The following is a 24,166-nucleotide window of genomic DNA, read 5'->3' as shown; positions in this document are numbered from 1 at the left end:
TCTTTTTTACCATTTCTTGTTTCATTGTATGTAATGGCAGAGCTTAGGGAGAAATATAGTACAACCATAACCACAATCATATAAACAGAAATCTATTTTATAGCAAGATATTGGGGGGGACATTTTGAGCATATTTGAATATCCGTGGTGGCGAGATGTTAACTACCTCGCCTGGTGTACAGGAGGTCGTGGGTTCGATCCTGACCCTGACGCCTGTTGTATATTTAGAGTTTGCATGTCTCCCTCTTTCATCATCATCATGGTAGGTAGGATATTTGAACTACCTCGCCTGGTGTACAGGAGGTCGTGGGTTCGCTCCCGACCCTTGACTCCTTCTGTATATTTGGAGTTTGCGTGTCTCTCTCTCTCATCATCATCACGGTGGCTAGGAGATGTTAACTACCTCGCCTGGTATACAGGAGGTCGTGGGTTCGCTCCCAACCCTGACGCCTGTTGTATATTTGGAGTTTGCCTGTGTGTCTCCCAGTGGTTGTGTGGATTTTTGTCTGGGCCCTCTGGTTTTTCCCTCCACATTTAGAATCAACGTGCATTTAGAGTATTGGGCTGCTATAAATTTCCACATGATAACCCACTTCATTGGGCCATCAATTGTCGCTTCTGACAAAGAGTTTTATAGCTCAGTGAGCCTTACCTGGTAAAATAAAATGTAGTTTTTATTCATTATCCTAGTACAGATAGAAAACATGTGGAGATTAGTCCGCACTTGCTATAGCTGTACCGCCCTCTCCTGGCGAGCCAGGGCATGTCACCCTCGACACTCGCATGAAGGGGGTATCCCAGCATTCTCGCTGTCATCCACCAACCCTCGCTGCCTCTACAGCGCTACGTCATAGGCAGACACGTGCACCGTAGCCACCACCGCTGCGTGCGCCACCGCACGTGGCTAAGTTTGGACACGTGGCTAAGTTTGGACACGTGGTGTCGGGCAGGGGGGGCAGCCCCGTAGCGTTGGGGCAAAGCCACACATTTCCCTGTGATGTTAAGTAGAGAAATAGCACCGTCCTCTGTGTCAGGACTTTGTCGCTGATGTGGCAGTGCTAGCGGTAGAACGACACATTGATGAATTGATTAATATTGATCCTGAATGCCGGTATCAGAAGGAATGGGTTTTTAGGTTCTTATTTGGTGTGTTTAAGGGCTTCCCGCGATCACTCCACCCGTTCACAATCACGTGTTGTTGTTGTTGTTAAACTTAACACGCAGGCTTTCAATAACCGATATTAGGATTCGTAATTAATGGTTGGGGGAGATCACGTAATAATTAAAATGTGTGTCATGCACCCTCCTCCAGTTTAACACGTAGGCTTTCGAGATCAATATCATCCATAATAGAGGGTTTTTTTTGGGGGGGGGTTAGATCGCGTAAATATATAAATGTGTCGTTAAAACCCGCTACCACCCTCCTCCAACCCGACACAGCCAGTGAATAAAGTCGTCACGTGAAGCAAACGTTGCCGATTGGGGTTCCCAGTTTTTTATTTCCAATAGTTTTTTTTTTGTATTACAACTCAACGCGAGACCCCGGTACAAAGCGCCGATCACAGAACGGAGGGGAGGGGGGGTGCACAACATTTCGGTGAACGGCAGCAGCAGACCGAGTTCGGCGCGGCAGAAATTAATGAAGTTGGGAGAATAGGGCTCACTGCCCCACCCAGTTGGGACCACTCACGGGGGGACATGAAAGTTTTCAGGGGAAAGGGGAAAAGATAACTAACATAGCGGGGGGGGGGGGGGGGGACAAGGGTGGTTACCCAAGCTAATTAAATGCTGTGGATTGCTCCCCAACACTGCCGGCGATGCTGTCGGAGCAGTGATACGTCGGCACTTTTCTCCACGTGACAACTTCACGAGCCGGCTCTGTCGGGTGAAGGAGCGGGCACGACGCACGTCATCGTGCTCCTTACGCGATCTCGCCCAGGAGTGGATGGTGAATCGTGCCACTGTCATCGTTGATATCGTCTTTGTCGTCGTTGTTGTTGTTGTTTGCCGTGTTGGTCACCGCTTCGTGCGTGCGTCATTCTCCCTCGTCTCGTACCTCCTGCCACCCCCCGTGCGTGTCGCAGGTCCCAGAAGCGCCGCTCGTTCCGCAAGCCCAAGAGCAGCCGCCTGTCGATGTCGGGCGGAGGGCCCGAGGCGGGCGGGCACGGGGGTGGCGGCGGCGCGAGCCACACCCAGCCGGTCAGCGTGCCCCGCGAGCTCGACTTCAACGGCCTCCCCTCGCTCTGCTTCCCAGGTTGGTCGCTCGCTCCCTCGGTCACTCGCTCGGTCACTCGCTTGGTCAGTCGCTCAGTCACTCGCTCGCTCAGTCGCTCAGTCGCTCGCTCGGTCACTCACTCAGTCACTCGCTCGCTCAGTTGCTCGGTCACTCGCTCAGTCACTCGCTCAGTCACTCGCTCGCTCAGTCGCTCAGTCGCTCGCTCAGTCACTCGCTCGCTCGGTCACTCGCTCGCTCAGTGGCTCGGTCACTCGGTCACTCGCTCAGTCACTCACTCACTCGGTCACTCGCTCAGTCACTCGCTCACTCGGTCACTCGCTCAGTCACTCGCTCACTCAGTCACTCGCTCAGTCACTTGCTCGGTCACTCGCTCAGTCACTCGCTCAGTCACTCGCTCGGTCACTCGCTCGGTCGCTCGCTCACTCGCTCACTCGGTCACTCGCTCACTCGGTCACTCGCTCAGTCACTCACTCACTCGCTCAGTCACTCGCTCACTCGCTCACTCGCTCAGTCACTCGTTCGGTCACTCGCTCGGTCACTCGCTCGGTCACTCAGTCACTCGCTCGCTTGCGGTGGTGTTGCTAGTGCGGCTGTACACAATTTTGGATCATTTTTCATGATCATCGCCAACATTAATATGTACTTGACTTAAAGCTTTCGTGACTGCAGGAATTATTTTTTTAGTCTTTCGGTAAAGTCCCCACCACCGTCGCGGTCGCTGCCCACCACTTACATTAACATTGACTGCTGACGTTTGGGCTACGCCCATTTCAAACCTTTATAAACAGTTTACCTTTAGAAGCTAACCCCCTCTTCCTGATGACGAACGCTTGTGTTGCGATCGAAACGTCGTAATTTTTTGTTATTTTTTTGTTATTTTTTGTTATTTTCTTTGAACCCATCTACGTGACTTTACCAAAAGACCCAGAGAACATTAACGTGTGCGTCGTACCGTATTCTCCGCGTTATAAGATGCTCCCTAAAAATGTGAAAACGAACCCCAAACTTGCAGAGGGCCTCCGCGTGCAGAGTGAGGAGGAGGAAGCCTCCTTCCACTACCTCGTCTTCACCGACATGAGCGGGAAGAGGACGCACGGCGTCGTGCTCACGCACTCACGGCGCCTACAGGTGCCTCCCCCTCTCCCCCCTCTCCCCCCTCTCCCTCCTCTCACTCCTCTCACTCTCCCTCCACTCCCCCTCTTCCTACTCCCGCATTTCCCTCTCCTCCCTCTTCCCGTCTCCCTCCTCCCTCCCCCTCCGCTTGCTCTCCCTCCGATCCCCCTCTCCACTCTCTTGCATTCTTCCCCCTCTCCCTACTCCCGCACGTTCCTCTCCCCCCTCTCCCCCCTCTCCACTCTCCCACCACTCCCCCTCTCCCTACTCCCACACGTTCCTCTCCTCCCTCTCCACTCTCTTGCATTCTTCCCCCTCTCCCTACTCCCGCACATCCCTCTCCCCCCTCTCCCCCCTCTCCACTCTCCCACCACTCCCCCTCTCCCTACTCCCACACGTTCCTCTCCTCCCTCTCCTCTCTCTTGCATTCTTCCCCCTCTCCCTACTCCCGCACGTCCCTCTCCCCCCTCTCCCCCCTCTCCACTCTCCCACCACTCCCCCTCTCCCTACTCCCACACGTTCCTCTCCTCCCTCTCCACTCTCTTGCATTCTTCCCCCTCTCCCTACTCCCGCACGTCCCTCTCCCCCCTCTCCCCCCTCTCCCCCCTCTCCACTCTCCCACCACTCCCCCTCTCCCTACTCCCACACGTTCCTCTCCTCCCTCTCCACTCTCTTGCATTCTTCCCCCTCTCCCTACTCCCGCACGTCCCTCTCCCCCCTCTCCCCCCTCTCCACTCTCCCACCACTCCCCCTCTCCCTACTCCCACACGTTCCTCTCCTCCCTCTCCACTCTCTTGCATTCTTCCCCCTCTCCCTACTCCCGCACGTCCCTCTCCCCCCTCTCCCCCCTCTCCACTCTCCCACCACTCCCCCTCTCCCTACTCCCACACGTTCCTCTCCTCCCTCTCCACTCTCTTGCATTCTTCCCCCTCTCCCTACTCCCGCACGTCCCTCTCCCCCATCTCCTCCCTCTCCACTCTCCCACCACTCCCCCTCTCCCTACTCCCACACGTTCCTCTCCTCCCTCTCCACTCTCTTGCATTCTTCCCCCTCTCCCTACTCCCGCACGTCCCTCTCCCCCCTCTCCCCCCTCTCCACTCTCCCACCACTCCCCCTCTCCCTACTCCCGCACGTTCCTCTCCCCCCTCTCCTCCCTCTCCCCCCTCTCCTCCCTCTCCACTCTCCCACCACTCCCCCTCTCCCTACTCCCACACGTCCCTCTCCCCCCTCTCCTCCCTCTCCCCCCTCTCCTCCCTCTCCACTCTCCCACCACTCCCCCTCTCCCTACTCCCACACGTTCCTCTCCTCCCTCTCCACTCTCTTGCATTCTTCCCCCTCTCCCTACTCCCGCACGTCCCTCTCCCCCCTCTCCCCCCTCTCCACTCTCCCACCACTCCCCCTCTCCCTACTCCCGCACGTTCCTCTCCCCCCTCTCCTCCCTCTCCCCCCTCTCCTCCCTCTCCACTCTCCCACCACTCCCCCTCTCCCTACTCCCACACGTCCCTCTCCCCCCTCTCCTCCCTCTCCCCCCTCTCCTCCCTCTCCACTCTCCCACCACTCCCCCTCTCCCTACTCCCACACGTTCCTCTCCTCCCTCTCTACTCTCTCACTTCCCTCTTTGCCCTCTCCCACCCCTCACCTCTCTCCCCACTCTGCCCCCTTCTCCTCCCTCTCGGCCTCCCCCCCTTCAGTCTCTGACCCCTCCCCCCGTTTGCACGATTGGCTACGTACGGGGTGATAAAAAAGTTCAACACACGCACACTCCTCACCCGTGTCTACGATCTAATCACAGTGCACATGTCTCTGCTGGGATCTCCGAAGCTAAGTAGGGTTGAACTTGGTTAGTAGTTGGATGGGCGGCTTTCTGCGAATATCAAGAGTTAGAGGCTTGGGCCATGAAAGTGCAGCAGAACTTTGATTGCTGCTATTCCTTCATGTGCATGGTTTTACTTGAATTCTACAGTTTCCTCCCACAGGGAAGTTTTTCTTTGAGCTGCACCGATCAACGTTACTCCGACTTCCCGGATTCTGTCCTGACGATGCGCGGCTCCGTTTCGCCCGTCGTGTCGAGTTCATCTGATCGCTCGACTAGGTTGTGAGAATTGTTCTTGAACTCACCGGTCCGCTGAACCCGTAATCATTTGTGCGGTAAATGCTTGGCGACTGACCGTGTTTGGCTGCGCGGGGTGGTGGAAAGGCTATCACGACACACCTCTAGCGAGATCATCACCACGTTGCCTCACCCGGACATCAACTGTGAATCGTAATCTCGGCTGCGCAAAAACTTACGCGCCGAGATTCTCATCATGGAACATTCATCGGTGAGCGGAGGCATCGTCACACATCGACCGCTGGCGATGCCCATCGTCCTGACCCTTGCCCCTCTTTTTGGTGCCACCAGGACACGGGGCCGCTGCCCTGGGCATCCAACGGCTCGCTCAGGCAACCGGGACAGAGACGGCTGGGCAGGCCCGGGAAAAGCCCCTACTTGCCATACGCCATCTGTGTCATCTCCAAGTCGCCTTACTACACGGTTCTCCGGGACTGCCTCTCCTGGTGAGGCTCGCGGGGGAGACTCCGCTCGCTCGTAACATGCAGCGTTCACACACGGCGGGCACGATCACCCCTCCAGTGGGGACGATCACCCCTCGCCCCACTCACTCGACCACCGACATACCCACTCACCCGCTCACCAACTCACTCAACCACCCACGTACCCACTCACCCACTGAATCACTCACTCACTCACTCACCCACTCAACCACTCATTCACTTACCCACTAACTCAGTCACTCACCCGCTTACCCACTCAACCACCCACACATCCACTCACACTTACCCATTAACTAAATCATCTACTCACCCACTCACTCACCCACTGACTTACTCACCCACTCACTCAACCACTTATTCACTCACTCATTCACTGACTGACTCATCCACTTACTCATTCCAGTAGAGATGACAGCCACTCAACTGTCCACTTACTCACCCCCTCACGCATTCAACAAGTCACGTATTCAGCCCTCTCACTCATTCACCCACACGCTCACTCACCCATTCACTCACCCATTCACTCACCCATTCACTCACCCATTCACTCACCCATTCACTCACCCATTCACTCACCCATTCACTCACCCATTCACTCACCCATTCACTCACCCATTCACTCACCCATTCACTCAACCACTCACTCAACCACTCACTCAGTGGAGGGAGGAAACCGGAATATCTGAAGTAAACTCATTTGTTAAACCTAAACTTGGCGGTGCTGCGTTTTATAATCCGGTACGTGTGAGCGTGTGTGTGTGTGCGCGTGAGCGGATTTGTATAACTTTATTGGCACCGGGCATAAGTTCAGTGCGGTGCGTCTTAGTCCTCCGGAGCGTCTCGGACTGTAACCAGGAGAATACGTAAACGCTCGGTGAGAATCTGCGTGCGCTTGCGGCCTCGTCCGGGACGTGGCGCGGGCGACCTGAGAGTGCGCGCGACCCCGCCTCTCTCCGCAGCCTGCTCATGGAGCTGCAGTCCACCAAGGACTCGCTGTTTGATGACCGGATCGCTGACTTTGCAGCGACGCTGGCTCTGGTGCCCTGCCCGCCCCCGGGAGTTCTTCACGTGGTAATGCCGCCCCCCCCTACCCCCCCAACCACGGTCCCCCCCCTACCCCCCTCCACCCTGCCCCTCCCCCCACCGCTGCTGCCGTGTTTACGTGAAATTCCCTCTTCTCAGGGTGGCCGGGTGGCTCGGGTTCGTTGAGCGCTGAGCCCCGGCACCACTGACATGCGGCCACCTACGACTGCACACAAAACCGCACTCCGCAATTAAACTCTAAAACTGTGTAAACTGTTCTTATTTCATATATAGATACTGCTAATTCTGCATTATGCACGGGCATAATATGACTTTGAAACCTCCCGCCCACCTCCTACGCATTTCACAAGTAGTGCTAATCACATACCTGCATTTCCCATAAATATGCTAAATTCCTCTTGATATGCAAATTATTTTGTCAAGGCGCCCTTCCCCCCTTCCAACCCAGCTTAAATATACGCTCCAAGCGTGGTGGTGTTTCATTCAGACGCTGTCTCCCCGACAGACCTGGTCTTCACCTGAGGACGGCTGCTTGCGTTGTGGCCTAAACGTCGTGAGAATTATTTTATTATGTTTTATTTTTATTATTATATTACTTCCCTTCTACGTGACTTTACCGAAAAAACCAAGAAGACAGGCTGGGTCCGCTGAGCCCTTTTTTGGAATCGACCTGGCCACAAATGATGGCTCGACAAAGTGGCTTATCACGTGGACGAATGTAGCAGCCACATTACTCCAATCGCATGTTGATGCCGAATGTGGAGGGGGGGAAACTGGAAGACCTGGAGAAAAATCCATGCAACCACGGGGAGAATGTACAGCAGGCGTCGGGTTCGGGATCAAACCCATGACCTCCCGCATGCCGCTGTCGCACGGAGAATAATTACCAATCCACGACCGGAGTGATCTGTTTTCCTTCCCCCGCACTGTGTCGGCCACGGGAGTTGTTTCGCCACGCTTCACCACGCTGGTCAGTGCGAGTTGGGAGAAGGGGTGGGGGGGAGGTTGGGAGTAATCGCTCGCCACTGATGTTAGCCGCGGTCAGGTCAGCGAGTTCGGAACGACTGGCACTATTGCGTCACCCTTTTACAATACACTTTGACTGCGTTGTGAAGCTCTGAGAATTGGACAAATAACGGTTTAAACACATTCCTTGCGGAGGGAGCTGGTAGGAACGTTGGGTTGCTCGGTCAATGTCCAGGGTCAACGGCGGCGTGGTGTATTCCGCAAATATGGCCGACTGTGAGGGCGGGTACAAGCCGGCGTGAGTAGGTTAAACGTTGAGTTTTATAAGGGCACCACGGGGTGAACAACCCCTCCCCACCCAGCCCCTCCCCACCCTCCCCTCCCCACCCAGCCCCTCCCCACCCTCCCCACCCAGCCCCTCCCCACCCTCCCCTCTCCACCCAGCCCCACCCCTCCCATTTTTGGATGCACGACGGACGTACGGACACAATTATCCCCTGTGGGCTGGTGTAACCAGGAGGTTCCTACCAGTACTAATATTTTACCCCTGGCAAGGCATGCGGGAAGTGTGTGGCGTCCCCTTCTGGTTATGGGATTTTAAAAAACGTCACTCAAAGGGATCTCAAGAGGAGTCACGCAAAGTCTCTTTATGCTGGGCATTCTCTGACGCAAGGTGGTATCAGAATCATGATTAGTGAACAGTTTGCCTTTAGAAGCGAACCCGCTTTTCCTGATGACGACCGCTTGCGTTTCTATCGAAACGTCGTAGTTTTTTTTGTTATTTTCTTTGAACCTATCTACGTGACTTTACCGAAAGACCCAAAGAATCAGAATTTGTATTTTGACTGGACGAATCCGATGAGCTATGAAGCTCTTATTTTCACAGATGCCAAGTAGTGCAATGTGTAATCATCAGCAGTGGGGAGACAAAGACGGCCGGGCATGGTGCTGCCCCCCACCCCCTCGTATTCTGTGCGAGCCTTTTCTTCAGATATGAAGGATTCCTGTCTCCACTGATTGAGTGGATGAGTGAATGTGTGAGTGAGTGTGTGAGTGGGTGGGTGGGTGGGTGAGTGGTGAAGTGGGTGGGTGAGTGGCTAAGTGGGTAAGTGAGTGAGTGAGTGCGTGAGTGAGTGAGTGCGTGAGTGGGTGGGTGGGTGAGTGGTGAAGTGGGTAAGTGAGTGAGTGAGTGCGTGAGTGAGTGAGTGCGTGAGTGGGTGGGTGGGTGAGTGGTGAAGTGGGTAAGTGGGCGGATGAGTGAGTGTGTGAGTGAGTGAGTGAGTGCGTGAGTGGGTGGGTGAGTGAGTGGGTGGGTGAGTGTGTGAGTGAGTGCGTGAGTGGGTGGGTGAGTGAGTGGGTGGGTGGGTGGGTGAGTGGTGAAGTGGGTGGGTGAGTGGCTAAGTGGGTAAGTGAGTTAGTGAGTGTGAGTGAGTGAGTGAGTGCGTGAGTGGGTGGGTGAGTGGCGAAGTGGGTAAGTGTGTGGATGAGTGAGTGAGTGGGTGGGTGAGTGGCTAAGTGGCTAAGTGGGTGGATGAGTGAGTGTGTGTGTGTGTGAGTGAGTGGGTGAGTGAGTGTGTGAGTGAGTGTGTGAGTGAGTGAGTGCGTGAGTGGGTGGGTGAGTGGCGAAGTGGGTAAGTGCGTGGATGAGTGAGTGAGTGGGTGAGTGGCTAAGTGGCTAAGTGGGTGGATGAGTGAGTGAGTGTGTGTGTGAGTGAGTGGGTGAGTGAGTGTGTGAGTGAGTGTGTGAGTGAGTGCGTGAGTGGGTGGGTGGGTGAGTGGCTAAGTGGGTGGATGAGTGAGTGGGTGTGTGGGTGCGTGAGCGCGTGTTGTCGTGACCTGCAGTAGCGTGGTGGTTAAACGCCGTACAGATGAGATGACACTCAGTTTGGTGTTGCCGCCGCGTGCAGAGCCTGATGCTGCGGCCGCTGCAGATGATCCTCACTCCGCCCTCCGAGCCGGGGGAACCAGCGATCGACGTGGACCTCCGTCTTCCCTTCCTGTGTTTCAGTCCCAGCCAGGTGTTGCAGGTACCCGCCCGCCCGCGTAGCAGGGGCAACACAATGCCGGATTAACCTAGTGTGGGGCCTGTAGCACATGTTATAAAGGGGCCCTAATTTTTTTTAAAAGACGTGAAACTTTACGTGGGTTAATATTTTACTTGCATAGTAAAGTAATTGTATTTTTCATTTGCTATACAGCCAGATAATACGACAAATCGCTAACCCTAAACACCCAGTTTTTCATAAAAGTTGAAGGCAGTATAGTACTATAGTAATAGAGCAAAGTGCAGAATCACTGAACCGGAATTGATAGCTTGAAAGCATTTAGCGTGGGGCCCTTGAAAGTGCGGGGCCCGTAGCTACTACACATGTAGTAGTAGTAGCTACTACACATGTAGTAGTAGTAGCTACTACACGTGTAGTAGCTACTTTTGCTCCTCGGATAATCCGACACTGGGGCAACATCGGGATTCAGTTCGCTCTGTGGCAGCAGCGAAAACTCGTGGGCATGAAAGGTCCAACAACGACAACAACAACGACAACAACAACGACAACAACAATGACAACAACAACGATGATAGCAACGGCGACCATTCGCCACTAAGTGGTGCCAGGCTAAGTGCACACCAAGGCAACAAAAGCCCCCCCACGCCCCCCTCCCCCGCCCCACCCCCACCCAAAAAATCAATGGGATGTATGCAAAACTTAAATAAGGTAGCAAAACTTAAATCGCAGATAGTTGCTTAAAGTGGCCAATGCAAGTGAATTACAGGATTACCGCGCTCGTTATATAATTCGCTGTTAAATGGCCACATAAGGAAATTGGAAATGGTAAAATTATGCATTGAGAAGATGCGGAAGATTTGTATTTGCAAGGGATAGGATCATGATATCAAGACTTGAATGCGGAAGCAACAGAAGATGGAGATAGCTCGCCGAAGTGAAATAAGATAGAAGAGGTATCAATAAGAAATAGAAGTTTATGCGCGAGAGCTTTAAGACATCGATATGGGCGAGTGACATATTTTCAGAAGACAGAGAAGAGACAGTTCAACACGTGGGCTTTCGCAACCGATATTCAGGTTTTTTTGCTTTAGAACCTAAAAACCACCAAAAACCTGCATTGTGGAGAGAAGAGATAATTGATGGAAACAAAGAGTGACTCGAACTTGATATTCCGTGATTCGACGGTCCCCATTTCCGATCTGTCTGCCGGTCGCCAAACAATTCACGCGCGTTGTAACACTCCAACAACGCGAGCGAATCGACGGACGCGTTCCGTACGTCGCGGGCGGGCGGGTGGGGGGGGAGGGCCGGTTTCGAATCCGCGTAGAATCGGGGGGGGGGGGGCGGTCATGTGCGCCCGCACCCCCACGAACTGCCGCCCCGTTCGCGCGCCCAGATCCTGACGTGCCTCCTCACGGAGCGGCGGGTGGTGCTGCTGTCGCCGGAGCTGTCCCTGCTGACGCCATTGGCGGAGAGCCTCCTGCACCTCCTGCGGCCGCTGTCCTGGCGGCACGCCTACGCGCCCGTGCTCTCGGCGGGCATGCTCGACTTCCTGGAGGCGCCCACTGTCTTCCTCATGGGCTGCCACTCCCGCCACCTCTCCACCGTCGACAGGGTTCGTGCCCAACCACCACCACCCCCGCATGCCCGCAGCTCACAATTAGCACCGCGGTCGGCTACGTACGGTGCGAGAGAAGTTCACTATACACTGCGTACATACGGACGAAGACAAAGATCCCCCCCCCGTTATAGCCTTAATGGGCTGTAGGGGCAAGTGCTGTTAGCGAGCACCTATGAAGGCGGGAAGGCACACGAGGGGGTGGGTGGCCAGCACCACGCCCGGCCGCCTTTGTTTCCCCAGTGGCGATGTTTACACACCGCACCGGGTACTTATTTGAGGGTAGGCCCGGGACCAGTTCAGATAATCGTCGCCGATGTTGGCCTTGAGCGGGAATCGAACTCGGGTCGCCGGGTACGTAGCGCGGCATGCCAACCGTGGCCACCACCGCTCCCCAACACGGACACACGCTCACTCGCTCCCCCTCTCTCGCTCTCTCTCTCAGGTATTCGCCGTCTGTCGGATGATGGCGAATACCAAATGTGCTAAATTTATATGATTATTATTGTCATCATTAATGTCCCCCTTGCAGGTCAGGTAGGTGCTGGGTTACCTTGTGGCTGCACAGGGACAGTTGCCACTGGGGGTGCCCTTTGAATGCATGAAGATTGTACACGACGAAGGGCGGCTCTTTTGAACACGAGCCATTATAATCTGCTGCGGTTTCAACAGGAGCGTGGGAGTGTAATGCGGTGATTATTTTTTTACACGAGGCGATTGATGTTTGCAGTGTTGACGGCGGTGATGATGGCGTACAAAACGGTGGCGGTGTCACGGTGGCAAGTTGACGACCTGCTGCTGGTGAACTCGATGATGACGATGGCGGTGGCGTTCACGACGGTGACCCCGACCATAGCCTCCGATTCGGCGCTGTGCGATGTTGACGTTGGCCGCGACCATTCTGCCAGGTGGAGGACCTGGTGCTGGTGAACGTGAGCACCCGGCGGATCTTGGCCTCGCAGGCAGACGCCCTCATCGACGTGCCCAACGCTCCCGGCGCTGCCCAGCAGCATTTCCTGTGCAGGTGACACGGGAGTGGTGGTCCCCTCCACAGCGGCGGTTTTCAACGCGTGGGTCGGACTTTGGGGGGAGGGGGGGCACAGGCTGCTGGAATGGCTACCGTGCAGGAGAAACGCATAACACGTGCGAGGAATATCCACGCAGCATGAACAGTATCGACGAGATGAGTGGACGTTCGATCTCTCTTTGTCGTGGCCTTATCGTCTGGGGGGGGGGGGGTGGGCATGGGGGCTGGGGGGGGAGGAGGCGTGGGAACTAGTGGCCTTGATTTGGGGGTCACCGCGGGGTAACGTCATCTCCCAGATGTAAGCGGCGACGACGCCAACCCGCAGTTGCCCGCCCCCGTGCCAGCCAGCCAGCCAGGCAGCAAAACTTTTTTCGACATTGAAGGAGAAACGCCGAAATTTTTCACGAAAATAATGGCCTTGGTGAGATGGTGGGAGAGTACTTGTGCTTGGGTGGTTGGTGTTGGTGGGTGGGCCGCGGTTAGTTTGTGGTGTTCACGGCGCGTCCCTGCGATGCCGCGTGCGTGTGGTGTCTCTTCTCTGCGGTGATGCGTCTGTGTAGTCCCGCGTCTGCACAGAACCGCGTCTGTGTGGTGACGCCGCGTCTGTCTGTGTGCTTCCGCGTCTGTGTTGTTCCACGTCTGTCTGTGTTGTTCCACGTCTGTCTGTGTGCTTCTTTGTCTGTCTGTGTGGTGATGCCGCGTCTGTCTGTGTGGTAACACCGCGTCTGTCTGTGTGGTTACGCGTCTGTGTTGTTCCACGTCTGTCTGTGTGGTTCCGCAGTGTGGAGGCGCTGAACCTGCACTACGACCTGGCGGGGCTGTCGCGCAGCGCCGGCGGCAGCCTGGCGGAGGCGCGCGAGCGGCGTCGCCTGTGGCAGCAGTCGCTGCACGCCGAGCTGCGACGCGCAGCCCTGCGCTACGTGGTCGACCTCTTCCGGTTCGCACGCTCGCCCCTCCGCGTGCCGTACGCACGCACGCGGAGAGACGGACACCATGGAGAGACGGGTTTGGACACAGAGACGGACACTGAGACAGAGATGGACAGAGAGACAAACGTGGACACGGAGTCAAAGACGCACACAGAGATGGACAGACAGACACACAGACGTGGATAACGATGGGGCGCTCGGTCAAAATCAAATCGTCACCTTTCTCAGCGACGTCACAAACTGCGGTCGGCACCACCTCGCCACGAACTCACGGAGCCCCGTTCCTCCCCAGGGACGTCAATCAGCACCTGAGCTACGAGCACCGCGTCTTCAACAGCGACGAGTTCCTCAAGTCGCAGGAGCTGATGGACCTTCCCTTCTACACCAAGGTGCCGCGACGCGCGCTCACTGCCGTCCAGACGTGTCGTTTCCATGACCCGCTCGAAAGCGATGGCGGCCCGCGGATAGAACCGGGCTGGAATCATCGCGCGGACTTCCAGACATCGTCGTCGCAGTAGTCGGCGGCTTTTGGTTGGCCATCGAACAAAGACGGTCTCTGCATCGCGCGCTTTTCAGATGCGCTTCTGCGGCCGTCTGGAACGCGCTCTGTTTCCGATATTAGAAAGCCACTGGAGAGATGCACTTTTAAGTCTTGATTGAAAACTCATTTCTTTAGAATTTGCCGGCCTTCCCCGACACCTCCGATCAGCACGGTTGGCTACATTCAACATGCGTACAAATCGAAGACATCCACGTCCACACAGCAGTAGCCTCTCTCCTAGAGTTCGATGCGATTGCGTGGCCACTTGTTGCTTTTTCCGCCCCCTCATTCAACCCGCTCTCTGTCCACCGCAAAGGAAAACAACGAATTGGGAGTGTGAACGTGAGGAGGTGGCGAGTGTTTGCCGGAGAGTAGGAGATGTGACGCTCGCATGTTGCGACGCTCTACCAAACCGCTTGCTGCAGGACAGGCGGCTTGCACAGCAGCAGCGACAACACTAAGTGGCAGTGACGGCTCCCCCCCCCCCTCACCTTCTATCGTGGTCACCCACTCCACAGCCCTTGCGACGAGGAGTGGGTGCCAGTTTATACCTTTACAAATTTTATTTTACGTGCCACGTTGAAAGGCACTCTATATATTTTAAAGAAGATGCAAGTTTTATTTTTTTTCCCACTCATTTACAACGGTCATGTGTTCACGCCGCCGAATTGCCAATCCAGCCAGTGGCGCGGACCTCTAACGGCACGGCGATTCGTGGCGGAAGGCGGCAGCAACCCACGACTCTCGCTGCGACGTCGTGAATTGGAGTGCAGCTCAAATGGTGGCGTTGCCTCCCCCCCCCCTCCCCCCTTCCCCCCCCTCCCCCCTTCCCCCCCTCCCCCCCTCCCCCCCCCTCCCCCCGTGTGCTGATGACGACGCGGATGAAATGCCACAGGTGCTGGAGACGGACATGTTCAAGTGCTTCCTGAAGGATCGACTCAGCAGGAAGATGGACGCTTTCTCCAGGCTTGAGCAGATCACCCGCTCGCACGCGCACAGGTGTGGAAGATCGCACCATTTACTCATTTGAGGCTGAGTCGACCTAGGGAAGGCCCAATAATGATTCGAATAATCGTAACTGGTGGTGGTTGTCAGCAGCAATCAAACTCAGGTGACCAGGTTCATTTCGGGCAATGCTACAGTGCCGCTCCACAATCGTGAAAGCACAAACGCGAACACACCAGTGCCTGAGTGTTATCCAGGGTGTGAACGCGTGATAACAAACAACATTTAGCTGTGAGTCATAACCCTCTGACAGCGATAACTTTTGTCATTTAATTGGGATGTCAGGCAAGAGCTCATTCTAACCGGGAAGATCCAGAGACCGATGGTATTGATGATGTATGATCTACGACCTTCACCTTAGCTCCGTATAACCACGACCGACATTTTATCACCGCGATAATCTTATGGGGTTCGTGAAATATGACAAACTTCGTTCTCATTCGTCATTTATTCATTTACAGTTCGGAAAATCATCTTTATTCTTTTATAATACATTTTTCCACGTGACGCGTAGAGGGGCAGAGCCTCTGGCAGAAAAGCGGTTACGACTTAAACCGTGACATTTTCACGGGAAACTTCGTGGTGAGCGTACGAGCTTGCGGGCGCGCTCGCCGGCACGCGATTGACACCGCCGCGCCCGTCGCGAGCCAGGCTGAAGCACGAGATGGTGGACGCCCCGCGCAAGCTGACCGTGGGCGAAGTGGCGAGCAAGAGCCAGCAGCTGAATCGGCGCGTGGCGATCAGCATGCCCAATCTGCGGGAGCCGCACGCGCAGAACCAGTACTTCTGGCGGGATGGCTCCGTGCGCTCCGCCTCCGCAACCTGTGGTACTCACGCGCGCACGGGCCCACACGCACTCACACGTACTCGCACGCACGCACGGGCCCACACGCACTCGCACGCACTCGCATGCACGCACGGGCCCACACGCACTCACACGTACTCGCACGCACGCACGGGCCCACACGCACTCACACGTACTCGCACGCATGCACGGGCCCACACGCACTCGCACGCACGAGCCCACACGCACTCGCACGCACTCGCACGCACGGGCCCACATGCACTCGCACGCACTCGCGCGCACGCACGGGCCCACACGCACTCGCACGTACTCGCACGCACGCACGGGCCCACACGCACTCGCACGTACTCGCACGCACGCACGGGCCCACACGCACTCGCACGTACTCGCACGCACGCACGGGCCCACACGCACTCGCACGCACTCGCGCGCACGCACGGGCCTACATGCACTCACACGCACGAGCCCACACTCACTCGCACGCACGCGCAAAGAACCCCTGTGTAGCCTACGAAGTTTGTTGGAGCAAATGCTGTTAAGTGAGCACTGGTAAAGGGCTGGCACGGCACACGAAGGGGTTGGCATTGATTCTAGATTTGAAGCTTTGGTGACTGCAAGGATTCATATTCTTAGGTTTTTTCGGTAAAGTCACGTAGGTTAAAAATAAAAATTTATAAAAGTAAAATAAAATTTAAAAAATCACGACACACGCACGGGCCTACACGCACTTGCCTCCGAAACGTCGTGATTTTTTATTTTATTTTTATAAATTTTTTATTTTTAACCTACGTGACTTTACCGAAAAGACCTAAGAATATGGGTTGGCATTGGTCGAAGCCACTCCCGGCCACCTTTGTCTCTCCATCCCCCTTGACTCCGGAGCTAAGGAGTGCCACCTTGGCGAGATGTTGACTACCTCGCCTGGTATGCAGGAGGTCGTGGGTTCGATCCCAACCCCGATGCCTGTATATTTTCAGTTTGCGTCTCTCTCCCCGCGGTCGCGAGGATTTTTCTCCGGGTCCTTCGGTTTTTCCCCTCCACATTTAGAATCGATGTTCGTTTTTGAGCATTTGGCCGCTGTACATTTCCACTGTCCACAGTGCCGTTGGGGGAAATAGGATGGCAGGACCGCTCATCTTTCCATCTCGCGGCAAGGAAGCCTTTTACCAGTTGCACTTTGATGTGCCTTCCCATCTTCACAAGCTGGCCGTTGCCCACAGCATGCAGTCCTCAGCCCAACGAGTGTCAGAAGACCCGCTTCTGCCCAAATTTTCGCCGCCCGCGTCAGCCAACTATTTTCCGGGTTCCTGTTGGGCCTCCGCACCTCGCGTAACGCCCCAGGCGGTGCTTCAGCCTCGGTACCGTCGCCCCTGACGGCGTAGCCTCAACAGGCAATCTCCTACTTTAGCCGTTCACCCCTTCGGCACGTTGAGGTGCGGGTCGGACCTTGACGGAGGCAGTGTCGAAGGATTGCCTCGTGCTGCGGCCAACCCTCGAGGATGGCCGAAGACGAGACAACGCATTGCCACGTGATGATAAGCCACTTGGTTAATCAACGTTTTTGGGTTTAGATCGCGTTATTTATAAATGTGTCGTAACCCTCCACCACCCGACACGGCCAATCAGTAAAAAAGTGTCACGTTGACAAAAGACAAATAGTTCACTGCTTTAGCCCACCGGTGTGTTGAAGCGTGAAACCACAACATTTACAATTTTTGAGTACGACGTTTAGCTGGTAATTGCATCCAGCATCATCGGGCAATTTTCCAATTCACCATTCTGGCGAATTGCTGGATGCAATTACCAGCGAAACGTCGTACTCAAAAACTGTAAATGTCGTGGATTCATTCTTCAACACACCGGTGGGCTAAAGCAGTGAACTATTTGTCTTTTGTCAACGTGACACTTTTTTACTGATTGGCCGTGTCGGGTGGTGGAGGGTTACGACACATTTATAAATAACGCGATCTAAACCAAAAAACGTTGATTATGAATAATATTGGTCGCGAAAGCCTACGTGTTAAACTCACTTGATTAAGAGTGACATAGTTCAGTGGGCTTTACCTGGTAAAATAAAAATTGCAGCTGCTGCTGCTGGAGCGAGCGATACCATCCGGGTCTCCGGTCTCGTTTGACGCCTCTGCCCGATCCCGACCGCCGCCGCCACCTCCCTCCCTTTTCGTCGCCCCTCCGCCCGCTAGAGACGGATGGCGCTCGGGGGGACATGAGGCGGTGCGAGCCGCCGCCGACGTTCTGCCTGCCGCCCTTCCCGAGCCGGCCGCAGCACGGCCCGGCCGTCGCCAGCTACTACGGCGAGTGCGCCGAGAAGCTCACCCTCGCCATCAACTTCACGCAGACCGGTGCGACGCTCAACGCCTTTAGGGCAGTGTTATCGTGTTGAGTGCAGTGTCATTGTCTTGAGGCCAGTGTTATCGTCTTTAAGCCAGTGTTATCGTTTTTAGGCCATTATCATCATCTTTACGTCAGTGTCATCATCTTTAGGGCAGTGTCATCTTCTTTAGGCCAGTATTATCATCTTTAGGGCGTTATCATCATCTTTATGGCAGTGTTATCATCTTTAGGCCAGTGTTATCTTTAGGCCAGTATCATTGTCTTTAGGCTAGTCTCATCTTTAGGGCAGTGTCATCGTCTTTAGGCCAGCCTCATCTTTAGGGCAGTGTTATCGTCTTTAGGCCAGTGTTATAATCTTCAGGCTCGTGTCACTGTCGAACGCGTCGGAGCCGTCGTTCTTCGCACGCCGCTCTCGCCACGTGCCCACGCGTCCGCCCGTCCTTCCGTCCGTCCTCGCAGGCGCCCAGGTGTCCGGCATCTCGTCTGCTCCGGCCGCACCGCCGCCGCCGGCGCCCCCTGCTCCTCCTCCGCCGCCGGCGGCGGCACCCGGGCGGGAGTTGCGCGCCCGCGGCGACAGCTCGGCGCTGCTCGCCTCCTACCACTACCTGCGCGGCTGCGTGTACGCCGCCGCAGGGCGGCCCGTGGACGCGCTGGCCGAGTTCGCGTCGCTGGCACGCTGCGACGTCGCCGTGCTGCCGCGCGCCGCCGCCGCCGAGCTGCTGGCGGCGTTGTCGGACGAGGAGAGGCGCCAGGCGGAGCGGCGGCCCGAGCTGCGCCGGCTGCTGCAGGAGCTGTCCGCCGTGGTGGCGGTGCGCAGCGTGGTGAGGGGCGTGCGGTGTGCTCACGTGAGCGCGGGTGCACATCTGCGTGGCGGAATGGATACCTGGCGTTGTGAGCCAAGACGTTTCTATCCCCTCCCTTTGATGCTGCTAATCCTGCATAATGCACGGGCATAATATGACTTTGAAACCCCCCGCCCACCTCCTACGCATTTCACAAGTAGTACTAATCACATACCTGCATTTCCCATAAATATGATAAATTCCTCTTGATATGCAAATTCTTTTTTTAAGGCGCCCTTCCAACCCAGCTTAAATATACGCTCCAAGCCTGGGGTGTTTCATTCAGACGCTGTCTCCCCGACAGACCTGGTCTTCACCTGAGGACGGCTGCTTGCGTTGTGGCCGAAACGTCGTGAGAATTGTTTTTATTATTGTATTACTTCCCTTCTACGTGACTTTACCGAAAGAACCAAGAAGAGCCAAGACGTTGTCGTAACCGCGGGGGGAACGAAATCCCTGTCGCGCGACGCAGTCGGCGTGTAAGAAACTTGTTGACCGTATCCGTGGTTGGGGGGTGGGGCCGTGGTGGCAGCAGGCCGCCGCGACGCTGTGGAGGCAAGAGAGTGAGGAGCGCGTCAAGAACTTCGCCCTGCCCAGCAAGCACCTGCAGGAGGAGGAGTTCGTGCGCTGCGTCCAGGAGTCGGGCATCGTGCGCGAGGAGGGAACCATACGCCGCCTCTTCCAAGCGCTCACGCTCAGTGAGACAACGTCGCACGCGAGCACACACGCACGCTCGGATCCGTGCTCTCAGTCACCGATCGGCTCTGGCCTGGCTCAGGCCTGGCTCACGCCTGGCTTTGGCGCGTACAAGCCGGCTCAAAGCCTCCAGGCTTAACCTGAGCCAGCTCTCGGCGTGGTTTCCCAGCCGTGCTCAGCCTGAGCCGAGCCATGGTTCAACCCGCACGTTCACATTTCGTACATCGGAAGCGATGGAGCGGCTCGGGCCTCAGCTCAACACGAAATTTCACCCATGAAAATGTCACCATTTAGGTCGTAACCGCTTTTCTGCCAGAGGCTCTGCCCTCTATGCGTCACGTGAAAAACTGAGCCAGAGTCGAGCCACGCCCTATGAATACGACGGCTTTTACTGCCGCGTCTTTGTGGCTTTAGTTCCAGTGATGGCGGAGTGCGGTCGGAGGGGGGTGGCGGTGATGGGTCGGTGGGGGGGTCACCGTGAAATTAAAAACTCCACCCCAGGTGTTACGGCTTCGCGTGACGAGTCCAGCGAAGTCCATGATCCACGAAATTAAGCAAAATTAATTGGTGATAACGAAAACAAGAAAACTCATCAACGACAGTGGCTTCAAAAGGAACAAAAATATAATCGGTGATGTTTCAAGCAATGGCCCTTCCCCACAGCCTACAGATAGGTCAGAGAGGCAGAGTGGATAACAGGTGGGAGACTGCAATTTATATACCATGGGACATGATACAAATTAAATAAAAACAATGTTTCCTGACTAAGACGGACAAAATACCCCACTGTGGTGACTTTTCCATTGTTTTTGTGTGTGAAAAATCTGGCCAAAGTAAATCATGTTAAATCATCTCAGTGAGTTAACCCGTAACACCTGAACCTGTCCCGTGACCTGCGAGCGAGCCTTTGGCACCTCAGTGCACCTAGCCTGGCACAAGCGCTGTGGTGACTTCACCGCCACTGAGTGGCGAATGGCAGCTATTGTTGTCCTTCTTGTGTGTACACGTGTGCGTGCTTGTGGAGCGGTAGTGTAGCGGTTAGCGGGCTGCACTATGAACCCGGCGGCACGAATTCAGACGTCGCTGGTGGCCACCACCAGTGATCATTATTGTAACCGGTTCTGGGCCTCTCCTAGGTCGGCTCAGCCTCAAATGGATACCTGATGCAGTGCGTAAACATCGCCATTAGAGAGACAAAGGTGGCCAGGCGTGGTGCTGGCCACCCACCCCCTCATGTGCCGTGCCGGCCTTCATAGGTGCTCGCTAACAGCACTTGCCCCAACAGTCCGTTAAATCTATATTGGGGATCTTTGTCATAAAATTAAATTGGCATGATGTGTGTACACGTAAGCTTCAAATCTAATGACGTGTACGTATGTTGAACTTCTTTTTCACCGTACGTAGCTAATCGTGCTAATTACGTCTTTGTACGTGTCTGTACGTGCGTTTGCGCGCGTGTGTACATGTGTACATGTGTGTGCGCGCGTGTGTACGTGCGCGCGTGTGTACGTGCACCCATGCACGTGCAGGTCAGCAGAAGCAGGTGGATCCGGACACTTTCGCCGCGTTCTACCAGGCGTGGAAGGAGACCGAGCAGGAGACCCTGGATCTGGATCTGCCCTCGGGCGTGGTGGAGCGGCTGGAGCGCAGCGAGTGCGTCTACAAGGTGAACGGATGTCCGTCGCTCGCACGTCCGGGTCCGCGTGAGTCCGTCGCGGCGACAATAATCTCAGTGGCGCTGCTCCCCCAGTGAGCGTCGCCCCTCAGCGTCCGTCCCGTGGGTGCCGCCCGCTATAAGCGTAACCACCATGACTGCCACCCGGCCCACGATGACTTCCACTGAACACGATCGCCACCGCCTTCTGAGTGCCCCCCGCCCACCATTGATACTGCCCCACCTTCTCCTTGTCCAGCCCCCAAGAGTGCCACCCCAGTATGGTGCCGCCCTCCCGTGCGTACCATCCTCCCTTTGTACCTCCCTCCACGAATGCCACCCTCCCCTATTAACACCCACGTGGTGTGCCGCCCCCTCTCTGCGCGTGCCAAGGTGTCGGCGTCAGTGAAGACGAGCATGGGGCAGGGCCGCCTCGCGATGACGCAGCGGCGACTCTTCCTCCTCGCCGAGGGCAAGAACACCTACCTGGAGGTCGGCGTCTTCCGGGACATCCAGGTGACACGACCGCCACAGCGCCGGAGCCGCACGTTCACGGCGTGCGTCCGTCCACACCGTCACTCGAACTCCGATCGTCCTCGCAGTGGCGGCGGCGGCTTTTGGCTGGCCGTCTGATTGCCCCCCACCCACCATTGATACTGCCCCCCCCATCACCCTCTCCTTGTATAGTCTCCAAGAGTGCCGGCTTTTGGCTGGCCGTCGAACAAAGACGGTGGTCACCGCGGCCGTCTGGAAAGCTCTTCCTTCAGATATTAGGAAGCCACTCGAGCTATGTATTTAAAAAAATCACAATTGCAAACCAATTTCTTTGGTACGGCGTTTTGTGTTCAGTTACAAAGCTGCGGACTGGCACCACAATGTGAGTCCCATGAAGATGCAGCCAGTGAAGGGGGGTTAGGTAGTGCAGGACCCGGTACCGATATCGCCGATGCTGTTTGCCGTGGTCGGGAACAGAACTCGGGTCGTCGCGTTCACTGCGCCACCGAGGGTAACCATCTTCCCCCCGCGGTGTCCCCCCCATACCCCCCCCCGCGTCCCAGGAGGTGGACTCGGTGGCCGTGACGTCGATCTTCCCTCCCAAGATCGCGGCGCTGCGCATCAGGACGACGTCGCGGCGGGACGAGCCCTTCGTGGCGAACCTCAAGGCGGAGCGCGACCTGTGGCAACTCATCGTGCAGGAGATGTGGCTCGGCAAGCGCATGGCTGACCACCACAAGGCGAGTGGCGTAGTCATCGCGTGAATCGCCGTCGCGATCTCGCGTGGCGACCGATGAAGAGCCGCCCTCCCCCTCGAGTAGCGGAGCGCTTTACTGTGCCGATGAGCTGTCGCTTGTGGCCAGCTCGGCGCCTCTGAAAAAGAGCTATGTAGCCCAGCGAGCCTTAACTGGTAAAATTAAAAATTAAAAATGTAAAAAAATTGCGTGCGGTTTTTAGTTTAGTTTTGATTCTCAGCACACTTGAAAGGGCACCCGCAGCGGCAGCCGTACCTGTGCGGCACAAAGTGAAGTCGGAATCGGAATCTTTCAATATCTTTACTCCTCCTGGAGACAATCCCATGAGCTGTGAAGCCATTTTTCACAGATGTCCAGTCGACTCAGCACCTGGCCTGCGGTCAGGCATTAGTCTGCCAGTGGGGGGGGGGGGGGGGGGGGCAGCGATGATTTCCCTATAATCTCGATTGAAAACGAATCTCTGCCTTGTGTAACCTCACAGCAGTGCGTCGCACCTGGCTCTAGCACTCATTCAAAATGCTCGCCGCCAATTTCAACAACAACAACAAGTTTCGATTTAAAGCTTTCGTGACTGCAGGGATTCATCTTCTTGGTTCTTTCGGTAAAGTCACGTGACTTTACCGAAAGAACCACGTGACTTTACCGAAAGAACCAAGAAGATGAATCCCTGCAGTCACGTGACTTTACCTTAAGTCCAAGAAGATGAATCCCTGCAGTCACGAAAGCTTTAAATCGAAATTTAACCACCACTACGGGGTGGGATTCCAAAAAACTTTCTCCAAGCGTGGTGATGTTTCATTCAGACGCTGTCTCCCCGACAGACCTGGTCTTCACCTGAGGACGGCTGCTTGCGTTGTGGCCGAAACGTCGTGAGAATTATTTTATTATGTTTTATTTTTATTACTTTATTATTTCCCTTCTACGTGACTTTACCGAAAGAACCAAGAAGAACAACAACGAGGTTAACACCGCGAGTGTGTTGCTCAAGACCCGCTGACCCCTGACCCTTGCTCGTCGACCTGCGACCCCCTCAGGACCCCCAGTACTTGCAGCAGGCGGCGACCAACGTGCTGCTCATGGACGCCGTTGTGCAGTGCCTGCACTCGCCCAAAGCCATCTTCGCTGCCTCGCGCCTCGCCTACTTCACCTTCGAATACAAGAACGGTGAGGCGGTGCCCCTCCGCCGCCCAGCCCCGTAGCGTCACCTCGTCTGGACACGGGGGGAAGCAAACTGGAGCCTCGAGGGGCAGTTGGGGGGGTGGATGCGGCATACGATACGACGGCGGTCAACGTCGGACGAGAGTTAAACCGGCGGTTCTCAACCCGTGCGTCGCGATGCCTGTCCTGCCCGCCCCCCCCACACTCCCCCCCCCTTTTTCACAGGGGGGTAAAAATGCGGTTGGGGGGGGGAGATGCACGCTGCAGCATGGATACTGTGCAGGGGAAATTGTCCAGTGTGTGCGGCGAGCGTCGGCGCCGCATTTCAGCGACAAAAGCCACCGGCTCGAGGCGTGGACATGTGGTCTCTT

The 24,166-nt window shown here is 55.8% G+C and overlaps 1 protein-coding gene across 7 annotated transcripts in view; it reads left to right on the top strand.

Annotated features, from left to right (window-relative positions):
* DENND3 (DENN domain containing 3) overlaps positions 1-24,166 on the top strand; it is a 49,416-nt gene that overhangs the window by 17,668 nt on the left and 7,582 nt on the right. For 6 of the 7 annotated variants that reach the window (XM_061569284.1, XM_061569281.1, XM_061569285.1 and 3 more), the window contains 18 exons: positions 2,085-2,254; positions 3,249-3,364; positions 5,751-5,905; positions 6,862-6,973; positions 9,820-9,939; positions 11,315-11,533; positions 12,445-12,560; positions 13,345-13,500; positions 13,785-13,881; positions 14,929-15,032; positions 15,690-15,865; positions 18,045-18,203; positions 18,655-19,016; positions 19,570-19,735; positions 21,263-21,399; positions 21,781-21,903; positions 22,446-22,622; positions 23,672-23,801. In XM_061569284.1, the coding sequence (XP_061425268.1) occupies positions 2,085-2,254; positions 3,249-3,364; positions 5,751-5,905; positions 6,862-6,973; positions 9,820-9,939; positions 11,315-11,533; positions 12,445-12,560; positions 13,345-13,500; positions 13,785-13,881; positions 14,929-15,032; positions 15,690-15,865; positions 18,045-18,203; positions 18,655-19,016; positions 19,570-19,735; positions 21,263-21,399; positions 21,781-21,903; positions 22,446-22,622; positions 23,672-23,801 (2,795 nt within the window). The remainder of the gene's footprint in view (positions 1-2,084; positions 2,255-3,248; positions 3,365-5,750; positions 5,906-6,861; positions 6,974-9,819; positions 9,940-11,314; positions 11,534-12,444; positions 12,561-13,344; positions 13,501-13,784; positions 13,882-14,928; positions 15,033-15,689; positions 15,866-18,044; positions 18,204-18,654; positions 19,017-19,569; positions 19,736-21,262; positions 21,400-21,780; positions 21,904-22,445; positions 22,623-23,671; positions 23,802-24,166) is intronic. The other variant, XM_061569282.1, reaches the window with a different exon arrangement.

Source organism: Lethenteron reissneri, chromosome 43 (genome assembly GCF_015708825.2).
Source record: "Lethenteron reissneri isolate LAM-NWPU_2019-01 chromosome 43, ASM1570882v1, whole genome shotgun sequence".
Taxonomy (NCBI): Eukaryota; Metazoa; Chordata; class Hyperoartia; order Petromyzontiformes; family Petromyzontidae; genus Lethenteron; species Lethenteron reissneri.
This window is presented reverse-complemented; position numbering and strand designations above follow the sequence as displayed.